Raw genomic sequence first — 25485 nt, forward strand, 5'->3', positions numbered from 1 at the left:
ATCACTATTTCTGAATATTATTAAAATAGAAAAATTAAATTTAACAGAAAAACATTGCTTCCATTATTTCACTCTGTGATATTGCTGTGCCATCACTCAGTATATCATAAGCTGCAAAAACCTTTTTCTACTTTAGTAATTCTGTTTTATACAATTTGACAGTAAAATATTAGAGATATTTTATCAAATCAAAATTTTGATTTACTATCAAAAATTTGGTTTACTATCAAATTACAACCCTAAATATATTTCTTTTGTTTACTCCAGAAAGGCTAGAATTCATGCTTTAAAATTAAACCTGGAATGAATTAAATATTTATTTTATAAGGGCAATAACCACAAAAAGTTGTTAGATAAAGTCATTTGCTATTTTAAAACTGTCTTCTAAAAGCTATAACACAAATGAGGTATGTACATGTATTGCATGAAATTTATTCAGCAAGTGGAAGTGTCAGTCAACAATTATTATTGTAAATAATATATATTAGAAAATATGGCCTTATTTTGGAAAAATTAGATCTGTGTGTGTTGGAGTTAGAATGTCTAAAATTGTTATTTATATATGTCATAAAATATGAAAACAGTATTCATAAAATAGTGATGTCAATTTGGTAGTTTGGGAAAAATATCTGTGGACATACTAATGAAAAAGGCATATAAAATTATTAAAATGGAAAACCTCTTCAAGTACTTAAAAACAGCTCTTCAAAACTGGATCCAATCTGTGGAAACAGGGATATTACATTGCAACTTTCGTTCAGTGCATCTCAACTTGGTGCAAGCAAAACAGAATTGTATAGTGCTTGCACATTTTTTTCCAGCTAAAATGAAATGTACATCATCTTGCATAAGTTACTTGTCTCTAGTGGTTAAATTTACATATCTGAGTGAGTATATATCTTAAGCTCCTGCTAGATATAAAATAATTTCATGAGTAGAGGAGAGCTCTTTTACCTCAGAAGTCAGAGGAGTCTTGTATTTCACAGCAGCACATGATCAAACAAGCTAATTCAGCTGTTGGAAAGTGCTTTTGCTTAGCTGTATGGAGCAACCCCTGAGTGTATATGACCAACAAGTGTGTGGTGCTACAGGTGATCCATTGAAAACCCCTTAAAGGACTGAATGGCAACCCCAAATACAAGTGACCATAAGCAGCTACAAATAGGTATTTGAGTTGGCCAGAATTTCTGCTATGTAATTCAGTCACAGCTGCTGTGTTTCTTCCCCCCAAGTTTATACCACATAATCAGCCACTTGTATGGACTCCAACGGGAGGAATAAAATTCAGCATTTAGTGGTTTAAAAAAAAAGGAACTTGGCTTCTGTGTAATTCTATCAGAATATAGTATGATGCCTGCTCTTTTTTACTGTTCAGGTAATACCCAGGACGTCAGACTAGAAGAGTTGTCCAGAACCCTCTCCACCCCCACCCCCCACCCTGTTCAGGGGTATGGAGGTCTGAGTATGAAATGTGTTTACTGTGCTCAGATTCCTTGTATAGTATTTCTGGGAAAATGGGGGAGAAGATGGGGGGCCTTTACTGTAAGGTGCTAGGTAACAGAAAAATAGTGAAATAGCTGGTTAAAAGTTGTCCAGTGAAATGCATCACTTTTTTCTGTATCTAATGAAGAAGCAAGGAGTTGCTAAAAAGCTTGCAAGCTAATCGTTTTTTTCAAATACAGGAATAATGATTTTTTAATCATAGAGGGAAGGATAACTGATTTCAGCCCTTTTCTCATTGTTTCCCTTTAACAAAGCGTCATATATTTTTGGTGATTTCTAGAAGTTACCATGTTTCCAGCATAGCCCATCGTGAGTTTGAGAATTTCTAGTAACACCACAGTAACTTTGTGGTAAGTCATTCATCATTAATAATTTATTAAAAAGGCAACTCTTCATAAAAATCTCAAAAAATGTATTTTTTATATGCTTAATGAAATAAAATTTCATATCTTATCAGTAAGGATATGCTTGTCATTCTCTGTATGATAATATATATGTCTGGTTGCTTAAAACTTGTTTTAATTGTAAGTATTATTTTTAATTCACACCAGCATATGAAAAGGTTCCAAATTTTTTAAGATTAAAAAATATAGAAAATCAGTACAATAAGATTTACTTTGCTCTATGCAAAAGTGTTACTTTGAGAAATAAAGCAGATAAATAAAGTTATATAATTTCTGAAGAAAACAGTAGTTAACTACCTTTCTCTTATTCTTCTTCACCCTACCCTAAAATAATGAGCAATATAGATTGGTTAATAAGCAAGTTCTAACCACTGTTGGTAAATATAATCAGTTCTAAGTAACATGTAAAATATCTATGGCTAAAGAAAAAATGTCAGGAGACTAGTATTTGCCTTATACTTTATTTGTTCTGATTTACTATTATGCTGAATCATTCCTGAAAGTATAATGCAGTTTTATCATCTTGAGAAAGACCTTCGGTATACTGAGAATTGTTGATTAAAAACTTATCATGCTGTTACTTGATACATACATATGATTGTTTAAGTATATGGAAACTCTTACTAAATAATCTGTACAGATGTCATATGTTTGAAGAGATAAATACTTATTAAATACTTGAGTGTATACATATATGTTAAAGGGAAATACCTTCCTTTAAAATTATTTATCTTTTATACTTTTTCTGCCTCTAAAGAGAGCCTTCTCATTTGTAGTGGTTTAGATCACATATGCAAAAGAAAATTTGCATTTGAAATTTTTATGAAGGCTTTAGGAAGTTAAAGCTGAAAGTCCACATTTAAAACCTTTTCTTTGTCTTAGTGGCTGTGTGCATATATTTCAAGCTCTTTTATCTGAGATGTTCTAGAAAGGAATCAAATGTGATCATGGGTATGTTGATACTGATAATAGGGAACATGGCTTATAAACCTTTTCCATTTCATTTAACCTTGTAGGAATAAAAAAACTTCTAATCACTATTTCTACCCAGCTTTGTATGAACCTAACCTCCCTCTCTTCGCATTCCTAACCCAGCATCTTTTTAATGCAACAGGCATGGGCCTGCTTACCTTTCCCTTTTTTTACAACATGAAAAATCTGGCCCTGGATATTTATTCATACACATCGCCTTCATACACTTAGAGAAATGTTCTGGGTCAAGTCTAAAAAAATTCTTAATTTGTATCTCCAAAAATGGAAGCTTTTCTTAATGGTGTACCATCTTTTAGCCTTTAGAAATTATCCCTCTCTTTCTTTGGTCTTTTGAGAAGTGAGTTCTAGGGTGAGGTTGGCAATCTCATATCACTTTATCCCTACATTAATAACCAAATAATCAGCAGATATTCTATTGTTAAATTAAAGGTGAAACTGTGAATATCCATGAAAACAAAAACTTTGAAAGATAAAATAACACAACAACCTCCTATAAATAATGTTTTTGCCTGTTGGAGAATTACAGGAACAGATGTTTAGTGCCAGTTGCAATAGCATGCTGTGCAAGTGTACTAGCAAGTAAAAATTCAGGCCTCTCCCCTCACAATTAGACATACAACTTTGGTTTTTCATGACCGCATATCTAAGCAGGTACCTGTTTTTACAGATTTAAGATACAATTCCATTTCCTGTGGAAATTTTAATGAGAAATAACTCATTTTTTGATGCAACAAGTAGGTATAATACAATTAACATGAACATAAATGTGCATTTGTATCCTTAACATTATCTAAATACTGTGACAAATAAAAAAGGTTGTTGCTTTTCTTGTTCTTTGTATCACCCAAGATTTTTAACAGCCCCACCAAGTTAAACTTGTAAAAAACCTGAATAGTAGGCATTTTAGAACACTTTTTAAATTTAAATAGTTGAAGTGTCCAGCTCCTGCTTTAACCTAAAGTTATTATAAAGGTCCTAAATACTTATCTACTTTTAACTGTCATTTGGATGTTGTGTTTATGCCATTTAACTATTGCATTTGCACCTTCCTCATTTTAAAGATAGAGCAATTTAAATGCACATTGAAATCTTGTCATAAAAGCCTAATTATTTTCTTTGCTAAATTTTTAAACCTGCAAAACTAGTAGTATATGCACTATTGGTTTATGTGGGAAAGTAGTTAATAAATGGTTTCCTATATAAATATATAAATGTAGGTTTTAAGTAGAGTTGAACTCTATTTTTTTGCCTTGTACTTTCATGCAAATAAAATTGAGCAATAGATTTTTCTAATTAATTTGTTTTTCAATAGCACTTTCTTTGAAACATATACACCTAATCTTTTTTCTTTATCATTTTATTTGTATGAGTTTTTTTCTTTTGTTTGCCTCCTTTTATAGGTTCTATGACAAAAATTACTATTAATAAATTAGTGACCCAGACGGTGATTTATAGAATGAGATAAACTAACTTTACCTTTTTGTCACTCTGTAGTTGTCTCATTGATCTTTAAAAATAATTTTCGTTTTCTCATAGATTTTGTAAGAAAAATTATTTTCCAACATCAATTCCATGTAGTATATGTAATATTTTTTAATAATTGAATTGTATGTGTTACATTTTCTTCAAGAAACAGATGTACATTTTATTTATTTGTATTTGAAATTTAGGATCCAGTATTCAGAATAGGCACAGTAAAAGTTACAGCATTTTCAAAATCAGTCTGTAATACAGGTTTAATATTGCTAACCTCCTGTTACTAACAAAAAAGAGAAAAATGTTTCAACACTCATTACAAGTTTAATTACACTTTTGGATGGGTTTGAAACCCTTCGAATTCCATTCCGGCCATTCCACTTTAGCCATTCAGGCCACGCTGCCTGTATTGTGTGTTCAGCAGTTCCTATTAGACGTCTTCACAAGTGAATGATTCTGCTGGGCTTACTGACACCCGCTTCATGCATGGCCTGCTGTGCTGGGTGGAATATTTTTCCTGAGCTGCCTGGAACATTAAAGACACCTTGGCCATGTCAGTCTGTGTACAGTGTGCATGTGCACATTCACGTGTGTGTGTGTTTTCGTGTGTGAGTGTGCATTCCTGAGCAAATCGGTACTAAAATGATTATGTGGTGTGACTTTATATACATGTAAAACTTTAAATTTGAATAAATGCATTTATCATTATTACATGCATATATTTTCAGTAATTTTAGTTCAGTTAACATTAGCTACTTTCCTTTAGCTTTTATTCTCTGTGATTATTGACACTAGGGGGCACTGCTTATCCTCAGTTGCATCTTTCTTCAGGAAATGAGTAAAAATACTCAGCTGATTTCAGTGCTCTTACTTTAATTAACAATTGAATTTAGAAAAAAAACTCTTGGCTATTTAACTCTTTGTTATTTTGATTTTATTTCTGATGCTTATATCTGGTGCTAACAAAGTGGGTGGAGCTATTAGTTTCCACAAACAATTACAGTATCTAGTGTCCCATACAGTAACTTTTTTCCATTGGAAATGTCATTCTTGGCAAAACCAGAAGGGCAAGTTTGCCCAGTGATGAGGTTTAGATCCCTTGCCAGCTGTGCTTCTAGCCAGCAAGTGTGATGAACAGCTTTAGAAATCAAGTGAGAGAAAGCATTCAAGAGTTAGTGTGATTCTCTTGGATAAAGGTCAAGAGAAAGATAAGCAAAGCATAAGCTCAAAGAGCACAAATAGCAATAATTTGTATCTCTTTACTTATATAAATTTCAGTGATCCTCTTTGTAATTTTTAAGCATGTACTTAGTTCAAAAGTAACCTCCAGTTTTTCTAAACTATTTTAAAGACTATTCACTCTTCTAGCTCAGCTGACCACTTGAAAATTAGTAGAGAAAATAGATATGCTGCCATGCATAACTATCTTTGTATGTCAGAGCTATGATTACTAGTTGATAATAAAGTGACAATATAATTAACTGAATTTGTCAATTGGCAATTATCTTTTGATCTTCCTGAAAATATAAAGATTTGTTCATTTTTTAGAATCTTAATTCCATTCTAAACCTGAATGCACGTTTCACACTGAGGGTCTACCTGAAATCTCCAAGGACTTTAATGTCTGTTATGTTTTTTAAAATAAAACTGTCTCCCCCTCTCTTTCTGTCACCCCCCACCAAAGTGAAAAGCAATCAGTAGTGTACAGAATATAGAAAACTATTTTTCCCTGTTCTAAATAGTCAGATTCATGAGAGAATTGATAAAATTTCATATTACTCTCCTCTAGATTTATAGCCAAATATTATATATATGAAAATATGCAGTTAAATCATGCTCTGTTTTTACTAGCTAAAGATACTGATTTTTAACATGAGTAATTATAATAAAGTATTTATAGACTTTTAAGTTTTCATGGCATACATTTTACATCTTGACCAAAAAGGGACAAAAAGTATTGCTTGTATAGTGAAGCTTGGTCTGAACACCAGTGAAATATCTAAGCATAAACATATAGGCATTTTTAAATAAAATTTGTAAAATACCATTGCTTTGTGGCATCCCAAATTGCTTTCCACTACATGGGTATTTTAATGAGAAGTTTTCAAAGAGAAATGGATATGTGCATTATCTTAGGCTGATATTTTTATGTTCTATTTTTCCAAAATAATTTCTTGAAAATGTTCATTGAATTAACATGTATTTTTAAATATGTTAAAATTAACTCATTTTATGATTTCTTACAAAAAAATTTCAAGGTTAGTACATGGTTCAAAGAGAAATGTTGTCTGTTATCTTTTTTACAAACATTTTTTTCTAATTATTTCTATATAACATCATAAGAGCACTAGCTAATTTAGGTCCATCTCTGATCTTCGAAATAAATCTGTCACTTACTAAGAATAGGTACTACCTAGTTAGACCTTATCAGTTCATAAAAAAGCACTGATTAATCAATATGGGGCGGCTTTTGTTATATTCAACATTTTATAATTTGAAATGTTTTTCCTGGTACTCACCATCTACAAGCAATCAGATGCCAGCCCATTTATAATAGGTTTTTCTTCTTCTAGCAGAACATTGCTTTTGGCTATAAAAAGTTAATTTCAGATCCTGATATACTTGCATTAATTTTTGAGACATTGGCTGGGTGTAGTACAGCAAAGAATAACATGAACATCACACCACTGTGCTGTAGCTAATCGTTTATTACCTCAAGCCAGAGAAGCAGTGTTAATGTGAAGGCTGCAGTATGTCTATGGAAAAGATGGAAACTGACAGAAAGAGTCTTAGAGACAGCTTCCTGAGGGTCTTCATAGAGGCCCGAAACAAGGAGGGGGGGAAACAATAGCAACATTATCCAAAGAGATATGTTTTAATATTTACAGTGCTAGACATCTTAGGAACTTTTTATGATTAAAATAAATTATTATCTTGAATAACAGACCCCATCTTCTCTCCAAACATCTTGCTTCAGAATGGGAAAGCTCACTGTAATGTTATCTTTTTAGAACCATAAGTGTTCTCTTAAAAACATATGACTGAGATGTTCATCAGCTGGGATGTTTGTTGTAATTCACCAATAAATTTGAATAATTTGACATAATTTCTGACAAAGATGAATGTTTCCACATTCATTTCCATAGTAAGACAGTATCTACATGAAGAAGCTAGTTTGACGGACTGTACCTGCCAAATTGATCAGAAAAATAATGGAACAACAGCCATTTACCCCACAGACTTAAAGCAGTTTATGTTTAAAAAACCACTTTGGTAGCCTCTCACCCCCAAAATTTATGTGGAGCCTGTAATATCAGCGAAGCAGAGCACTAGGACACAGCACCAAGGACCCAGTGGCACGCGTGCTGTTAGGAAGTGCACCACGGCATAGAGCAAAGGAGCAGCATTACCGGTGTGGAACTTGGCCTTCTGGCTGGGGTTATCCCCTGTCTATTGAAACTAGAGGTGACGTCTAAGTCATGCCACCTGTGTTCTCATCTGAACAAAGAGGAATTGGACAAGGTAATTTTGAGTGTCCCTAAACTTTTCATTCTTTCCTTCTATGTTACAGGTAGAGCCATGGAAGGATTAATTTTTAAACTGGTTTCATTAAACCATGATGCTACTTGTAGTAGATTCATTCTTTTATATGAAAGACCATAGTATATATATATATATATTGCGTTGCATCATGACTATTTGAATGTAGGTTGTAAGGCATTAGGGTCTAACTCACCTACTCCAACAAACAATAAAAAGTGGTATCAATATCAAATTAACTTCTAGAAATATTTGATTCACATACTGGAAAATTCAGCAATAATTTTATTGTCCTTTCTGTTTGAGGAGGAAAGGGACTAAAGCTCAGAGTATGTGCTGGTGATTATGTAGGAAGAGACAGACTTAGGGAAGCTGTGCTTTTCCCGACACCTTCGCGGCGGAAAGTAGTGTGGTAGATTTCATCATGGCACCCACAGTAAGGAGTGGCAGGCTGGGCTCTTGGGAAAGTGGGTTAGAATCAGAACTATGGAAATTCAGCATTTGCTCCTCATTCCTATGCAGGATCTTCTTTTGTGCTCTGTCTGTGATATTACGTCCTTTTTCCCATCTTATTACCCCCTGATTGCAACTCCACATGGAGTCACTTTGCTTCTTTTTCACTTAAGATTTCTTTAACTTCTCTGACACACTATTTTGTTATTTAACCTCCATTCTCTCATACATACATGCCTAGAAGAACAATGTAGAAGCTATCTACCAGTGTACCATTTCCCTTTCCCCCTACCTCATCACTGAAGTTTTTCTGAAAGCACCTTTCCTGTTCTCTCATTTCTGTACTTCCTCTCTATTTCAATTATGATCTCATTAGATGAAACTTATGTGGAATTCTATTTTGTATGTTGCCTTTTATATTATTAACACTCAGGAAAATAGTGTAAGAATTTCAGTCTACAGTGCTGTCAATCCGTCACCTTTCATGTACTACTTTAAAATTCCAAAAATGTAGATGAAGTAATTAACCTGATATGAAACAGTGACACATAATTGACTTTGTAAATTAGTGAACTACTGACTCTTTTTTATATATTTGCCATTTTATAGGATTTCATATTGGCTGAATTGGCTACTTAATAAAACGTGTCAGATAACAAAAAATTCTGTTTCCTACTGTAATAAATACTGATGCTTATTAAACTTTCTGTACTGTGCTGCCTAAGTATATTTGTTTTAGATTCTTGCTGTTTGAATTATTTCATACTCATGAAACTGAAGCATATTTAATGATAGTAAAATATAGACCCTAAGTCATTGACTTAGCTAATGGGATATCTCCTTAAAAAGTGCTAATGAACAGACACATGGAGGAAAATGGAATATTTAAAAATAGCCTAGAGAGTAATTCTCTTTCACTCACACATAAGCCCTTCCTCGGTGTAAATTTTTCAGTGTCGTTTTGCATTGTAGCTGTCATCAGATGTCTAAATGACAGGTTTCAGGGTTCTCCTCTTCCTGTTGGTGATCTAAAGTGCTACTCCAGCATTTTTCTGTATGGTGGGTATTGATAGAGGACACTTAGTGTTTAGTGACTGTTGTTTATGGTTCACTAGTATATGAACTTGGAAGTGCTCTTTTACAACATGTAGTACATGAGCATGTTCCCTCTCTGTGAAATGAAGATACAGCCATATACATACAGGTAAATAGCTACCTTCCTTCCAAACGCATCTTTTCCCAACCCAGTGTTTATATGGTTTTGTACAGTAAATGCAATCTTAAAAAGTCCTATCTCAAATGAACCTATTTCAAACTATTTACTCCCACGGACTTTTAATATTTCAGAAATGTGAGATGTGCTTTTGTAAGAGAAAACAACTCCAACATACAAGCAGACATGTATTTTAAAATCTCAGCTTAAAGGATTGTCCTACATTTGTTGGTCAGAAGCGTGTGCATTTTAACAGCCCTTATAAGCAGTAGTTGAACATAAATTTCTTCCTGCAACTGTATTCACTGGAATGTCTAAGTAGGCACACAAGCACCAAGTATTTATCATAGTTCCTGGTAGAAGAACATCTGGAAGTCCTTGTTCAAATATTTTCCAACAATGTAGGAAGCCTGTGCCTTATACTAATTATAGTGAGGTCACTTTCCCACTTGAAAGTGTGTGTTAGCCTCTCCCCAATATTTTGCAATTAGTAACCCACAATTGATTAACACATCCTGTTTTAAGAACATTTATGTGTTTTCTTTCCTGTATCAATGGGTCAATGCCAACACTGGAATCTAAAAGTAAGTAACCCCCAATATATGCAAATTAGATCAGTGTCACACCATTTCTGTATAAACCTGACCCTGTATTTGAAGAAATATGAACAAGTGAAGATGACTTTGAATTACTAGAGGCAAAAACTCAGGAACCTGGAGCATAGAATAACTAAGATCTGGAATCAAAATCTCAAATGCCTTTTGTCCCAAAATTTACGTAACACAGTCTTTATTTTGTTTATGTCATAGGGAAATAAAGGCTGAGATTTGAAGAGTTAACCTAGTACTTGTAGAGGGAAACCTCTCTGCTCATACCTACCCTTTCTTTTCCCCTACCAACACCACCAGCTTTGTGTTTATCATGGCAGACACTAAGTAGTGATGAACACAAACTTCTTTTGAAGTTTGGAGTTATTTTGTATACTGGTGCATTCAGTTTTGAAGTGACAACTATACATTGCTTTATCTGACATAAGCATTTCATTTGAAATTCAGAAAATAAAGTCATTCCCCAATGGATTTATGGGACAATTTTTGAAATTTGTGGTTTTGATTTCTTTATACTTTTCAATAGTCAATGCTTCTCTGCCTTTTAACTTTGTGTTTTTCCTTATATAATCTTCAGCTGGGAGATTAACACAAAATTTATTCCTAAAGATTTTAGACCTAAAATCTAAGAGATATTTACCTGATCTTATAGATATTAGTGAGTTAAATCATAATGTAATCTTGAGTACACGAATATGGCAATAGAGTGCTAGGCAGATTGAAAGGACAATTTAGATTTGAATGGACAATAGAACAGTGCTTAATTTCAGTTATGGCCTGTGGTAGACATTGTGACAGACTGCCAGTTGCTTCTTCAGTCAAGGACTGATTGCCCCAAGTCTTACCCCAGCCTTCAGCTGTCAGCCCCTTCAGGGACTGACTTAGCTGCTATGGGTCCCATATTCAAAGACAGAAAAGCAGGGCGATCAAAGGCCAAGCCATCAGGGCCCAACTTGAAATACTCTGAGGGACCATTCGAGGTCCAGAGCTCCCCTGGGGTTGTGCAAGGCTTTTGTTGGACCTGCATCACATGTTGACTTCTCTGCCCATTCTCCTCCCTTCTTAAGATGTTGATGCTAAGGGTACTCCCTGTAAACATCCTGCATGCTGAATCCCATCTCAGAGTCTGTTTCCTATGGAATCCAACCTACAGTTGGTGTACTTCTAAATAGGCCAAACCAGACATCACTCTAACATCCTAAGCATCACTTTCTCTGATGTGTTCCACTTCTGTAAATAGCACCTCCATTCATTCCACAAATCATTTTTAAGCACCTGTTATATGCCTATCACTGTGCAAGGGATGGGGATGAGGTGTCGACCTGGTAAATATGTTCCTGCTCTCATGGTGCCTACATTTCAGGGGGAAGAAAAGAAAGAAACCATTGACTTTGTAAATGAGTGAACTACTGACTCTTTTTTATATATTTGCCATTTTATAGGATTTCATATTGGCTGAACTGGCTACTTAACAAAACATATGAGATAACAAAAATTCTGCTTCCTACCATAATAAATACTGATGCTTATTGAATTTTCTGTACTCTGCTGCCTAAGTATATTTGTTTTAGATTCTTGGAAAGCACTGGTGTTCTTTCCTAACTCCCCAAATCATTACCAGTAGAATACGTATTTGGAAGGGAAAATATAGGGCAGTCTATAAAGACAGCCTTGTAAAGACACAGGATTGGAAGTTGAGAGCTTTAGCTGTGCTACTTACTAGCTACAAGTATGGACAAGCCACTTTCTCTGAATGCTGATTTCCTCATCCACGATGCATAATCCCTCAATTAGCAATCTACTTTAATTAGATAGAAACTGTTCTATCTAATAAGATAATCTATATATAAATACTCAGAATATTCAGGGTCTCTATAGAACTTATCTGAATCCCCCTTCATTCCTAAATTGTGAGTTCTTCTGAAGGTCAGAAATCGCATCTTCCTCAACTTTGTAGTAAGGTATCACCTAGAACAGCTGATAAGTGAAAATATGGCTTTCCCTGTTTATGCCAGACAACAGGGTATACAGTCTTTAAAATAAACAATGCAGGTAATTCAAACCTGGGTTTTTTATTAAAATACTATTTATAATATATAACATTGAAAACCTTAAGTTTCAAATACACCAAACAATATGTGGAAGTTAGATGTAAGGTTTTTCCCCATCCTTTAGTGATGTATAATTGATGATTGAAAATTGTATATATTTAAGATCTATATATCTTGTGATATCTATATATATTGTGAAATACTCACCAGAGCCAATCCAGTCAACATATATGTTACCTAACATCTAAGTAAGGTACAGGATTTTAAGGGAAATTTATTAAATGACCTAATCTCCTATAATCTTCATGGCAGGAAATCTTATCCTTTTACCTTTCTTTTTGCCAGGCCAAAAGAAAGTGGTATGCTTTAAAACTTAAGTATTTTAACACTCTCCCAGATGAGTGTGTATTCCTTGCCCCTGCCAGACCGAATGAAATCTTTTGCCACAATTTTTAAACCATTCAGTGTTTAAAAAATTATATATGTATTATATTTATATATACGTATGTATAGATATAGATATAAATAAAATACTAAAGTATTTCTAGTATATACCAATTAATAAAGGCTCATAGGTGGTTTTTAAACTGAATATTGTGAACATGCTTACTATTTATTTGCATCAGAAACATTTCTTGGTATAAAGTTTTGGTAAGTTTTCTCATTTTTCCATCTATCACTGTGTATTATCTCCAGTTAAACATTCCCTTTTCTAAACCTGCTTTGTTTTTTTAGACAGGCAATGTTTAGACCTTACTTATACTTTCATAATATAGCCACTTCATATATAGTCGTAATTTTCAAATCTCTGTTTTATAATATCTTGCCTACTTGTGGTCGGTTCTACAAAATTACACAATAAAATATTTTAAACCAAAAAGTTATCTTGATGAACCCTTACACTGTTTTCTTAATATGTGACCTCTTTAATGTTTTCCCTTACAAATAACTTGCTGTTTTCTTGAGTGATGAAGTAAGTTTTTCAAACTGGTACCTTTATCTCACATGATGTATTTTTGTAAAGCAGTGGTGTTCTTTCCTAACTCCCCAATTGTCAATCATTTAATACTTGTTTCCTTTCCTTTTTCTTTTAAACCTATCTATACATGCTTTTTTGTTGTTGAAGGAGCCTGCACGTGGCACAGAGTCTAAGCAGGAAAGGAAAAGGAAGTTATTACTGCTCTCTTCTGGCCGCCTGCAATAATAAATCATAACTTGCCATTCCCTAACTGGTGGCTGGAGACTTATCTTCATAAATGCATGTGACCCAAGAAGTTTCAGTTTACATACCCTATCCCTTGGGGGTTCTTGCCTGTGGAGAGCCTTTTCCTTCCTGAAATTAGACAAAGGTTGTAAGAATTGAAGCTAGGGCTTCAAAGCACAGGAAAAGAGAATGTTGTCCTATCCTTTTGCTACAGTGGAGCTCCAGCTGGCCATGTTTACCTACCCAGGGTGTGAGGCTGCATGTCCATCTGTGAGGGGCTCAGCACAGTTAAGGCCTGCCCTTAAGTTTTGAACTTAGGAGCTTTTGGAAATATTTCTTGTATGCTGTCCTGCATAGATACTTTTATAGTTACAATATAGGTGTGGGGTATGTGCTTAAGTTGTTAAGTCTTGAAACTTTATAAGATTTACCTGTTTGTAAAATAACATTTAATTTCTTCATTATACACAGAATGACCATATGTAATTTACCATCCAAACCCGAACACTTAGCACTGACAGTGGACACTATTAATAATTACACTAGGGCAATAAGCATAAACCAGGACTGTTCTGGGCTAACTGGAATGTATCCTACTTAAACCTAATTATTTCCTTTAAAAACATTTAAGCAAGCAAAATGACCTTACACGATGGGGCTGAGGGTGAATGTAGTAGTTGTATGACATTTCACAACTACCACCCTATCAGTGGGTAGTAATGTTGATGTCACTGAAGAGCATGTAAGTACCATATCTAAAAAGAGGGACCCATTTTATAAATTAGAAATGAATGTCAAGGTAATAATAATGGTAGCTGACAGTATTGATTGCTTACCTGCCTTTTCTCAGTGATCCTTTTGGCCATCCAGTGAAGTGACTACTACTATTACTCCCATTTGTGCATTTTTATAATGATTAACCACAAGCAAAATTTAAGGGCATCTAATTCCAAAGCGTATGCACTCTTTTAACTACAACCCTATACTGCCTTCCTCTGGACATACTTCAGATGTCTGTGATTATCTTTTTAAAAATACAGTCAGCTACATTCCCTCTGGGAAACAAAGCAGTAAAGGGACTGTCTGCCAGCTTGGCACTGCTCAGCCATGGCTCCGTGCTTGTTGCCAGCCCAAGTAATTCTGACAGGTTCACTGGTGGCAGGGAAGTGGAGCTGCTGCAGTATGCTACATTATGGCTTCAACAATTCTGTTTTAATTTTCAAATGCATGGTGCTATTACTAGACTGGTATTCTGATTACAGGATTTTAAAAAGACACAATAATCAGCTCTTTCTACTCCTCAGCCAGGTAGTTTTAGAATTATTGAATACTCTAAGGAAAGAATAGCCGTTCATAAATTATTTTTCATTTATGGATCTATGGCTTTTAAAAAAATAATAATTGTCATTAAATGCATTCTAAGTTAAGCAATGTTACCTTCAACATTGAGAGAGGAGAATGCACTAGTTCACACAGATGGAATTTGCGTTGTGTGTTTTTGTGGGATCGTCTATTATAATTGTGTACCATGTGCCAGGTTCTCTGCTCGTTGCTTTATATTTGGTTTATTTCATCTCACAATAACTGTATGACTCAGTTATATTTATCACCTCCCTTTTACCTGTGATTAAATTGAGACATAGAAAAAAGTTGAAATAATTCACTTAATGTATCATTTCTAGAAGTAGCAGATCAGGGATTTGAATCTAACTCCAAGGTCCTTGAACCTAACCCCCATACTCCTTACGAAAACTGCTTACTTGAAAGCTTCTGCCTTAAAAAACAGTGTATGCAGATTACAAGTGTGAACTGTGAGTAGCATGTGAGAGCTGAATGTCATACTTGTCCGAATTTCCTGCTGGGCAGTTTAGTCTCCATATTTCATCTACCAAAGTGTGTGTATTTCATTGTAATCACTAGAGGTGCCTCAAGAGCCTTGGGTGACAGAACCAAGGTTTTAATGTTGCAACAAAGATGGTATTTGTTCTGTGAGTAGCATGCTATTGGGATTGACTTATACAAAATAATCTTCAGGAAGATATTACCAGACATTAACGAAAAGACTCTGCCAAACCCAGCAGTGGCTGATTAGTCCTCTTGGCCCAGGGCACATTTTTAACCTGGTGGGCCTGTTAGCACAGAGGGCAGTGTGCCATACACTAGGGAGTGTACAAACAGAATGTAAAGTGTTGGGAGGGATTTTTCGTGAAATATCATAGTTTATCAAACCACACAAAGACTACACTCACATAAAAGCACTAAGTATAATTCTATCTGTATAACAGAAATGTGAAAAGGTACCAGTTTTTAATATTTTCAAACTTTTGAAACAACTTAATCTGAAATTTTAGCTCAAGGAACTCTAGAGGGAACTAATCTATTTATATACATATATGAATGTTTTTTTAGAGAGACACATAAAGACATCTCAAATCTCAATCATGCTATTAAGAAAGTGATGATTCATTCATGCTCATGCAGTAGTAATGATCCACAGATTTATAAACGTACAGTAGTGTCAGATCCTAATCTGAAGAAAATATGCGTTATTTGATTTTCAGAATATGCTTTCCTGTACAATTCTTAAGCTGTAACCCTCAGAATGCATATGTGTAACACGTCACAATTTTAAAAGAAGGTATTGGCTTTTGCTGGTGAAAGACTCTAAAATATTTCTCTCAAAAACATGTTTAAAATATATATGCAAATATAGATAGATAAGGGCCTACATGCACATATATGCATCCCTACCCCCAACCCACATTGGTATCTTTCAAAAGGTTCCCCATGGACTTTAAAATAAATTATGTATTTATTCTGAGTGCCATGGCTGCAGGGCCACAAATATGGGAAAATGAAATTTTCTGTTTCTCCTTTTAGGTTAGGGTAAAGACAACCCAGTTCAGGGTTTACTTCTTCTTTAGGCTGGAAGTAGTGAACTTACTATTGGGTTGGGTTCATAATTTCCCAAACCCAAGCCCCTCTACTAGAGATACAGAGCTACTTATCTTCTAACCTGACAAATGGACAGCAACCAGATTTAGTGGAAGTCAAAGTCTTTGTGTTTTCCTTTGCAAAAAGTAGCTAATGGTAGAGTTCTGAAAGAAATATAACCGAGGGAAAAATGAAAATATCCTAAAAAGGGAATAAGGAACTTTGAGGGTGACATGAACGAAGTATTTGGATTCAGTGAGGTATATCATTTGAGGGTCTTTGAGAAAGTATGGTGAAGCAGTGAGGTGTATAGAAAAGGTCTGCATGATCTCTGGGGAAAGATGGTAGCAGCCCCACGGGAGGGCCGTAATGCACACGGAGGGGAGCAAAGGTAGCCGCTGCTGCCTCTGGCCCTCCGGTCTGGTCCGCGGGTCTTCATCTCACCAAATACTCTTACACCCTGATAAGCTGTTCTGTCTGTTACAATTACTTAATGTCTAAAATTGTGTCTCTTGCTCTGGAAGAAAAAAAAGATAATAGAAGAGATTTTTTTTCCTCTCAATTTCAATCCCATCAAAAATTTTAATAAGATGAGCCTGCATACAGATGGTATATGTATTTTATCTGTTCAGAGTACTTGATTTTTATTGGGTTACTTAAGCTTTTGTCAGACTGAGCACCTGCAATACAGTGAAGAGCAGATTAATTGTGTATAATCTAAGGTGAAAGGACTATGAATAGATGGGTAGAATTAAGAAGGGGAAACAAAAATATCAGGTGACAGGATCAAATATTTTGTATTCTCAAATCATCCATATGATTTATAGATACATCTATTTTTCACTCATCCTAGACATAGTTTATTTTAGAACTGTAAAAATAATTTTTAAATGCTGTTGATAGTCTTGTTTTTGCTCATAGCTGATTTCTATCCTGAAATAGTTTTTAGAATTTCAGCATTCATTACTGATCTGGGTTTGGATCTTTTTCTTAACAATTTTTTTTAATGTCCAAGTCAGTGAAATGCTGTATATATGAAAAGGGAATTAATCAAATGAGTGCATGTATGTAAGAGTATTATGTCTATTACTGAGAATGGACCCCCATGTGAGCAGATCATAGAACTTAGTGTGGTGAAGCCAGAGTTGTGTCACTGTATCACCTTGTTAAACAGTTAACTGCCCTTAATCAGTTTCTCAGTCTGTTTCCTCCTGGCAAATGGGAAAGATGATACAAGTTTTGCATACACTCTGATATTATTTCGGAATAAAATGAGAATGAATGTGTGAAGTGCTGCTCAGATATAAATAAATATTATACACACAATTAAGAAAAATAACATTTTAATTATAATTTTATCATACATGATCTATTCAGCCATGGAACTTTAGTATATTGATGTCTGGGATTCCAAAATTCTGTCACTTTTGTTAATTCTTGAAATCATACTGAAGACATTATAACAAAAACAGAATGTTAACCTTTCTTTGTGAAAGATTGCCCTAGGTGTTAAACTGATCTTACTTGTTTGAAGGGCTAACTTAACAGATACTTCATAGTTCATTCAAGAATACATAGAGAAATTGAGATCACAGGATTTTACTATTTTTAGGGACTAAGATCCCTCTAAGAATCTAATGAAAGCTAAAAAATCCTCTCCTAGAAAAATATTCATATCACACAGACACATTTTTGCAAGGAATTTCAAAGGTGTTCATATCCATGGATCATAATAAAAACCACATCTCCACCTTAGATTGACATACAGTGGGACTTCAGTGATATTGGCTTCCTCTCTTTAAGATTTATGGGTTTTCCAGACATAGTCTTCTATTATAAACTATTATAGACATTGTTTTCCTGCCCAGCTGCACCTCCACCCATGCCCTGCCTTAGCTGTTCATCTAAGATTCTGTCTCTTAAACAAATGGATTCTTGTGTGCAGTCTACCCCACCATTCCCACTGTCCAGCATTTTTCATCAGTGCTCACTCCCAATGGAGGCAGTAAGGAAGCAAAGGGGGCTGTGAACCAGGCTAGCGAACGCAGGAAGCAGAGGCTGTGGACAGCAATGGCTGTTGCAAGTAGTTCCATTACTACCAGATTAGGTCGCAGCAGGACTGCAACAGAAGTAAATGGCCTGGAAAACTAAACTGTTAAGATTTTCACCGATTTACCATTCTGCTAATCCTAAACAGTCAAATATTTGTAGACAGCTCTTCATCAAGATCCTCTGGAACTGGACCATTCCCCACCTCTAATAATATAATGTCAGAGTGATTTTTGAACTGTAAAGGACTGTAACAGTGTAAGGGAGTATCATGCCGGATTATAACACGATTTGCTGTGATATGAAGAACAGTTACACCTCATCACATCCACTGTGTAAAATATCAACCTGATGGACAAAACAGACCAGTTTTTTCCCTCTGGTAGTCTGTCTAACCATTGTATATTTTACAAGTTTGTAGAATTTTAATCCCCAGGTTTTCTACTTTTACACTAAATCTTCCATTCAACTCTTAATTTTGCATCAGTTCACAAATGGCTCTCAGTATTTTGTGTCTTCAGACCACTACCTTAAATAAGTCAGCATGTGTTAACAACCACAACAAAATCCAATGCAAATGTTTTAAAATGTAGACATAGTCTTAGAATACCAGACGAGCATTTTCTTATTTTGTAACTTCAGCAACAATCACTTGCCCATCTCTCAGAGTGTTACTGTTTAGAAATTGAAAGTAAGGATGGAAATAAAAGCTTTTCATGAGCCAAGTGGATTAACTATTGTGGAATTTGGGGTTTTATTATCAGTGTCATTTAAAATTTTTGTATTCTAGTACCAATGTGATCCAATGACTTCTAAAATAAAATCTAGAAGAAGGTAGCAAACTACTTAACAATGAACATGAAGTATTGAATTTGAATATTTTTTATGCTTTTAAAAATATTATTGATATTGCCAGGTGAAATTTTACAGTAATATTATGATGTTGGTAATGAACATTGACTTTAAGATCTCCACATTATACAAGTAGAAAACATAGGGCACAAAAATGTAAGCTGCAGAAATGCTGCTGAGTCAGCATTAATATTGAATTTGATTTCCATTAGCTAGTGTTCAGTGACAGGGGATGTGCGTATGTGGGGTTTAAAGAAATTTAAGAGAGAGACGCATTTTTAATTTAGAATGCCAACAGGCATCGTTTGGTATCTGAAGCATGGCTTGCAGTGTTCTCTATCTGAGCTTATGTCACCATTTGGAATTCTCCTTATTTTTTAAAATGCAGTTAATAGACTTTTGTTAGACAATTCATAGAAATTAATAGCAGGTTATAGAGGAATTGTTCTTTTTTAGAGGGGAACACTGGATACAAAGAAATAGTGAGGTCATGGCTATGAAATTCAAGGCTACTCTGTGTTGTATTTTAACTGAAATTTTTTATTAAGCTTTCTTAACATTTATCGTGCCAAATTAGGGTCCTCCATGTCAACAGATTAAAACATTTTATGATTCTTTTGGTGTAGAACTATTATTTTTTAGTTTCTATATTTGGCAGATCACTGACCAGTTCTTCGGTTTCTTCAAGCCAGCTCTTCTTAAAATTTTAGGACCATTTGTTTTATAGAAATAACATAATATAGAAGAAAGTCCAAGTATAGTTTGTTGACATAAAGAAATATATTAGAAAGCAAAATGATACTGATAGACTTTGAAGAGAAAAATCTTTCCGGACATTTAAAACGAAGAAATTACATTTAAAACACCAAGGCAATGAGCAGGCTAGTTCAGTTGGAGAAGTCAAAGAATAATCTTTCTTTACTGATGTGCCAACTACTGAAAATTAGAAGTTAGTCATAAGCAGCTCATGGTGAACCCCGGGTACTAACTTCCCTGGAGCACTGAAATAGGAAACGGTAGAAGAAACTTGTAAAAGAAACCCTCAGGGATTCCTCCTTTTTCCCCCTGTGATCTCTTTAATCCTTGAATTGTCAGACCACATGGAAAAATAATAGAGCTGCGCAGTCCCAAGACTTAAGTGGTATTATCTTTTTAAAAGAAAATAGTAGGCCTTTTCACATCTCTGGACAAGAATAGGGCATGTGTTCAGTGCAGAAGAAGGGTAACTTTGAACAAGAGAGGCATACTGCTTTTTCATTTTAAATATATTGTTATTATCTATGACTAGGCAGGCTGCATCCAGTAGGGAAAAAATTATAGCCAATATTTTATTTTCCTTTTTTAAAACAGATGATTCAACGAGAAGCAGATGTAAAAAGTAAGGTAACTGCTGTGGCATTGACAGACTCTGTTCACAATGTGTGGCACCAAGAAGCTGGCAAAACGATTCGAGAATGGATGAGAGAGGTGAGACTGGATTTTTTTCAATGCTGAGATGAATGAGTATGAGCCTTTATATCTTGAGCCTCCTTCAACTTTTATCATCTCCCACCTCCAGACTCTTCTTTCTGGAGACAGAACATTTAGAGGGAATATGAAAAACTAGACATAGTTGAAATAATGATAGAAAACCCTTCTGAATAACAAATAGTTATGTGAAAGCCCTCCTACCTTTTTTTGGCTTTCTATAGAATATTATATATACATGCAATATACAGTGGGAACTTTGGCTAAAGATCATCCTGTTAAGTTAAAAGGTTATTATTCCCTGACATTTAACTTTTGCACCAACTATTTAGTATTGGTGCTACTTGATTTACCAGAAAGAAGCTTAATATTTACAGGATTGCCCCTTTTCTTGAAAGGTGTTCAGAATATGCCACTGTTCCTTGGACTGGCTCATTACTGCCGGTAGGGGGAGAAGCAGCAAAAAGCCGAAATTGTATTTTGGGAGACCCTTGAGATATAGTAGTCCAGGACCTGGTTGCAGACTAGCTTCAGGCTAAGAAAGCTTCCTTTCACACTTCCTAAAAGCTAGTGAACCTGAAACTACTAACAAGGATTCATTAAACGTGCTTCAATTTTATTAGGAAACTTCTGATCCATTACATCTTTTACTTCTATTATAAATAACAACTGAAATTCTTAAATTTATAGTTACCTTACTGAAATTAGCAACTGACATCAGCCACACCATGCTATCTCAGTTGATTAATGAAATCACATATTCATTTGAATGAGCTAGGTGACTTTCCTGATTTTCTCCAAGTTTTTGTGAATAGTATACTCAGGCATTTATTCGGTTGCCTTCCCACCATAAGTATGGTGTGTAACTTCTCCCAGCCCTCGTGGTGGTGCTCTGTAAGGACCAGAGAGTTAATGTTTGAAGAGTTTGGAATACATAGCAGGAGTAGATAATGTAATCCCACAGTGGCATAGTCACAGCATCACCAGTCTGTTTTCACTATTATTGTTATTCTCCATTGGAAAATGTATTTCATCATACAAAACTCCAAAAATTTTTGCTCCATTCCTCACAATGCTGTAAACATATAAAGGTGGGTTTTTAAATCTACTCTGATACCCAGCTGTTCTCTGACCACATTGCTTCTCATACTTCTCCTTTCACAATTTATCTATATCCTGATTGTCTTTTCCAAGGCCCTAAACTTTTTCAAGAGAGTTTATGCATTTCATGCCTATACATTTTTATGTTATTTATCTGTCTAAATGGATATGTACACAGGTCCCAGCATTATATAAATATTAACATTAATAAAATGGCTCATACTGCCTTTTTCCCCATGCATAACCAATATGCAATTTAGTACTTGTCCCAACCAGAAACATCCCTGTTCACCTTTTTTTTATTGTAAATTCTTCATATCTCATTCCAAGTGACAAATATAAAAAAATTTATTTAGATTTACTTTTTAAAGTATTTCTAAGATTGAATTAGGCACCCCCTTAAAAAATCAGAATATATGAATCTGTATATTTTTTCATCTTTCAATTCTTCAGTTTCTTCAAGCCAGCCCTTCTTAAAAATTTAAGCTGTAGTTGAATTCATCTTAATCAATACTCTCAATTTCTTTACAAGTGTATCTTTCATAAAATTTTATGAATGACCTAATTTTTGAATAGTTCTTTCCATTCCCTTGGTTATGCCTAATCCTGCGGCAGCATGAGGAGTTTTGTATTGTGACATACCAAAATTCGAACCCCAACTCAACTGATTACCCAGTTATGTAATCTTGGGCAGGTTATTTTATCTCTTTAAGATTCAATTGTCTCATCTATAAAATAAAATACCTACCTTGTGAACGTCATTGGGAAATAACATATGTAAAGAAATAACATAGTTGTTGGCACTTTAAAGTTCTGTCAGTCCAGTTATTATTGTTACCTTCTCAACCTCAAATATTATCAAATACAAGCACAGCGTTCTTTTGTTTTATGAGTGATCTGCATATTCAAAATATCTTACAAAAGAGAAGTAATTCAGAACAAGGATTTAGGAGAACTGAGTTTTGCTGATGATTCTGGCTTAGTCATTCACTAGGTAAGTTAGTAATTAAGGATCTGGCATGTACCAGGTACTCTGCCACTCTCTCTTTCTGGGACTGTTTCATAATTGTGAATTAGAGAGAGTAATTCCTGTTCCATCTACTTCATGAATTATTGTGAGAACCAAAGGTGATGACCAAGAAGAAAAGCAAACACTACTGCATAAAGAAATAAATGGTATTATTATAGAAAACACTATAATATCCCAGATATAAAAATTATTAGATTAGATAAAAGTTATTAAACCATTGTTGATGGAGCTTTGAAATTACCCCAGCTTAGAGTGCTTCCCTAAAACAAGAACAAAAAGGGAGACTACAGAAGTCTACGCCAGATATCCTCATAGGAACCTACCTAAATGTGTGACCCCCTGGTAAAGAATTCAGCTTGGCTTAACAAGATACAAGTCCAGTGTTTCCCAACAACTCAAGAAGAAACTCTATCCCCCGTTCTTTCTCCTTTGCTAGTTCCTGTCCACTCTGCAAGGCTCCTTGAAGTAATGAAGAGCGAACAAGCCTGGATTCAGTAAATACAAAGGGCTGTGTGTGTTGGGAGAAGGATGTGTTAGGTAACTTTTGTGTCAGGATCACACTTTCCTACCACCTCCTATTCCAGCTTCATTTAGAATCAGCTCTGAGATGTTTTGTAAACATTCCTCCGGAGAAAAACACGTTAGCTAAACTGGAATGTTATCCATAAAAATGGCAGTCTGGTTGTGGATAAATCTCAGTGCTTTTGTTCTCTCAATGATTGGCTCCAATATTCCGCCAAACACTGCTTTAAGATTTGGAAATAGGACCAGGATCAAATTGCCTAGTCATTACTATTATGGTACTACGATATTTTTAGTATAATTAATAAATTTTTGTTTTGTAATCATGTTTAAAATACTATGGTAAAGGCTTTGATGTTAAATATTCCTTTACTGTAAAATTGACTTTTTTTAAAAACCTATCAATTAGCATACAGAAAAGTTAAATACTATATTCTTGTGTTATTTAATTTTAAAAATAATTTGTTTTCAGGAAAGAAGGCTACTCTTGGCAATTAATCCAAGTGAAATCTTCCCTAACCTAAAGACCAAGTATACACACTAAGCCACACTCATGAGAAAAGGTAAAAAGTAATGGAAGGCAGCTCCTAACAGGCTCTTCTTGCCTCAGACCCCAGAACTGTAAAGGCTAAGGAAGCGAGGTGGAACTTGGCAGGACATTATGCTAATTGTCAGACACAGAAAGGAAAAATACTACGTAATCTCATTTATATGTAGAATCTAAAAAAGTCAAATATATAGAAGCAGAGAGTAGAACCATGGTTACCACAGGTGAGGATGTGGGGGAGATGTTGGTCAAAGGATATAAAGTTGTAGTTATGTAGGATGTGTAAATCTAAAAACCTAATATAAGCATGATGACTATAGTTAATAATACAGTACTGAAGAATGGAGATTTGCTAAGAAAGTAGATTTCAGAGCCTTTCACCACACACACCAAAAAATGGTAACTATGAGAGAAGATGTATTAATTAGCTTGACAATAGTAATCATTTCACTATGTGTATGTATATTAGATCTTGTTACACACTTTAAATATATGGTTGTTGTTGTTTTTTTTAAAAGGCTGAGTGGGTGGATGTCATTTTCTGACATAGCCCTGGCTTCTCAAAGTCTCCAGCCAGCCAAATGAGGTGTATGGTCTACATAACAATCGTGAACCCTTATACATCACTGTTCAGCTCTGAGTGTCAGTCCTGGAGACACAGTGTGGTTAATCATAGATGTTTTTGTGTAAGGACACAATGCCTTCCATATTAAAGATCAATGTCTAAGGAATTGGTGATTTACAATACAGACAAATGAAATAAAAATGAATAAAAACTGAAACTCAGCCAGAGCAGCAAGCACCCCAAAATACTCCCAAATATCTTGCATAGGTATACCTCCTACCTACTTTTCTCTTTAACATAATATATTAAGATCAACCCTTTATATAAAAAATTTTAATTCATTTAAAATCTATATGAGGTATTATCAACCCTTGGTTTAAATGTCAGAGAGAGTCATTCAGCCCTATGGCCTACAGGCACTTCTAGTCTGTACTAATAGTTTCCAAGCTTTTTGATTTGAAAAAGAAGTCAATTTACAACCCCAAAATCTTGTAAGGTCATAATTTTAGAGAAAAGACCTTTAAATTGAAACAAATTTAAGGAACACCATATTGCCTATTTCTCTTTTTCCGTCAGACCCAGACAAACTCTAGTTACATGATCCTGCCCAATTTGCTGTCTCTGGCCAAGGACTTCTTTCTACTTGTTAGTTGAGAGAGATGGGGCTGCATCTGAGGCTCAAGCATGGCTTTGTTGGCATACCTCTAGTTCACATGCCTTATTGTCTGTTCAGGGCACCCAAGAGTAAGACCTACAGGTGCTGGGAGCACTTCGGCACATTTTGAGTTTAGCTAGAGCTTTCCTAGTGGGCTGGCTCTGCTGCCATCTGGGACACTCCGCTAGTGTTCAACTCATCTGAAGAACTGGGGGGTGAGGGAGAGTGAAAACTGGGGCATTGAGAAGAGGGATAGAATAAGCAGTAGAAAAGCAGTGAAAGAGATTTAGTTTTTAAACTATAGAAATGTATCTCAGA

General features: G+C 34.9%; 1 protein-coding gene across 21 annotated transcripts in view; it reads left to right on the forward strand.

Moving 5' to 3' along the window:
- The window catches only part of ARB2A (ARB2 cotranscriptional regulator A), a 465105-nt gene that overhangs the window by 296837 nt on the left and 142783 nt on the right, over positions 1-25485 (forward strand). For 18 of the 21 annotated variants that reach the window (XM_073234034.1, XM_073234024.1, XM_073233975.1 and 15 more), the window contains one exon: positions 20631-20747. The exons of the other annotated variants lie outside the window; for them this stretch is intronic. In XM_073234034.1, coding sequence (XP_073090135.1) covers positions 20631-20747 — 117 coding nt within the window. The remainder of the gene's footprint in view (positions 1-20630; positions 20748-25485) is intronic. 21 annotated transcript variants of the gene reach the window in all.

Source organism: Manis javanica, chromosome 1 (genome assembly GCF_040802235.1).
Source record: "Manis javanica isolate MJ-LG chromosome 1, MJ_LKY, whole genome shotgun sequence".
Taxonomy (NCBI): domain Eukaryota; kingdom Metazoa; phylum Chordata; class Mammalia; order Pholidota; family Manidae; genus Manis; species Manis javanica.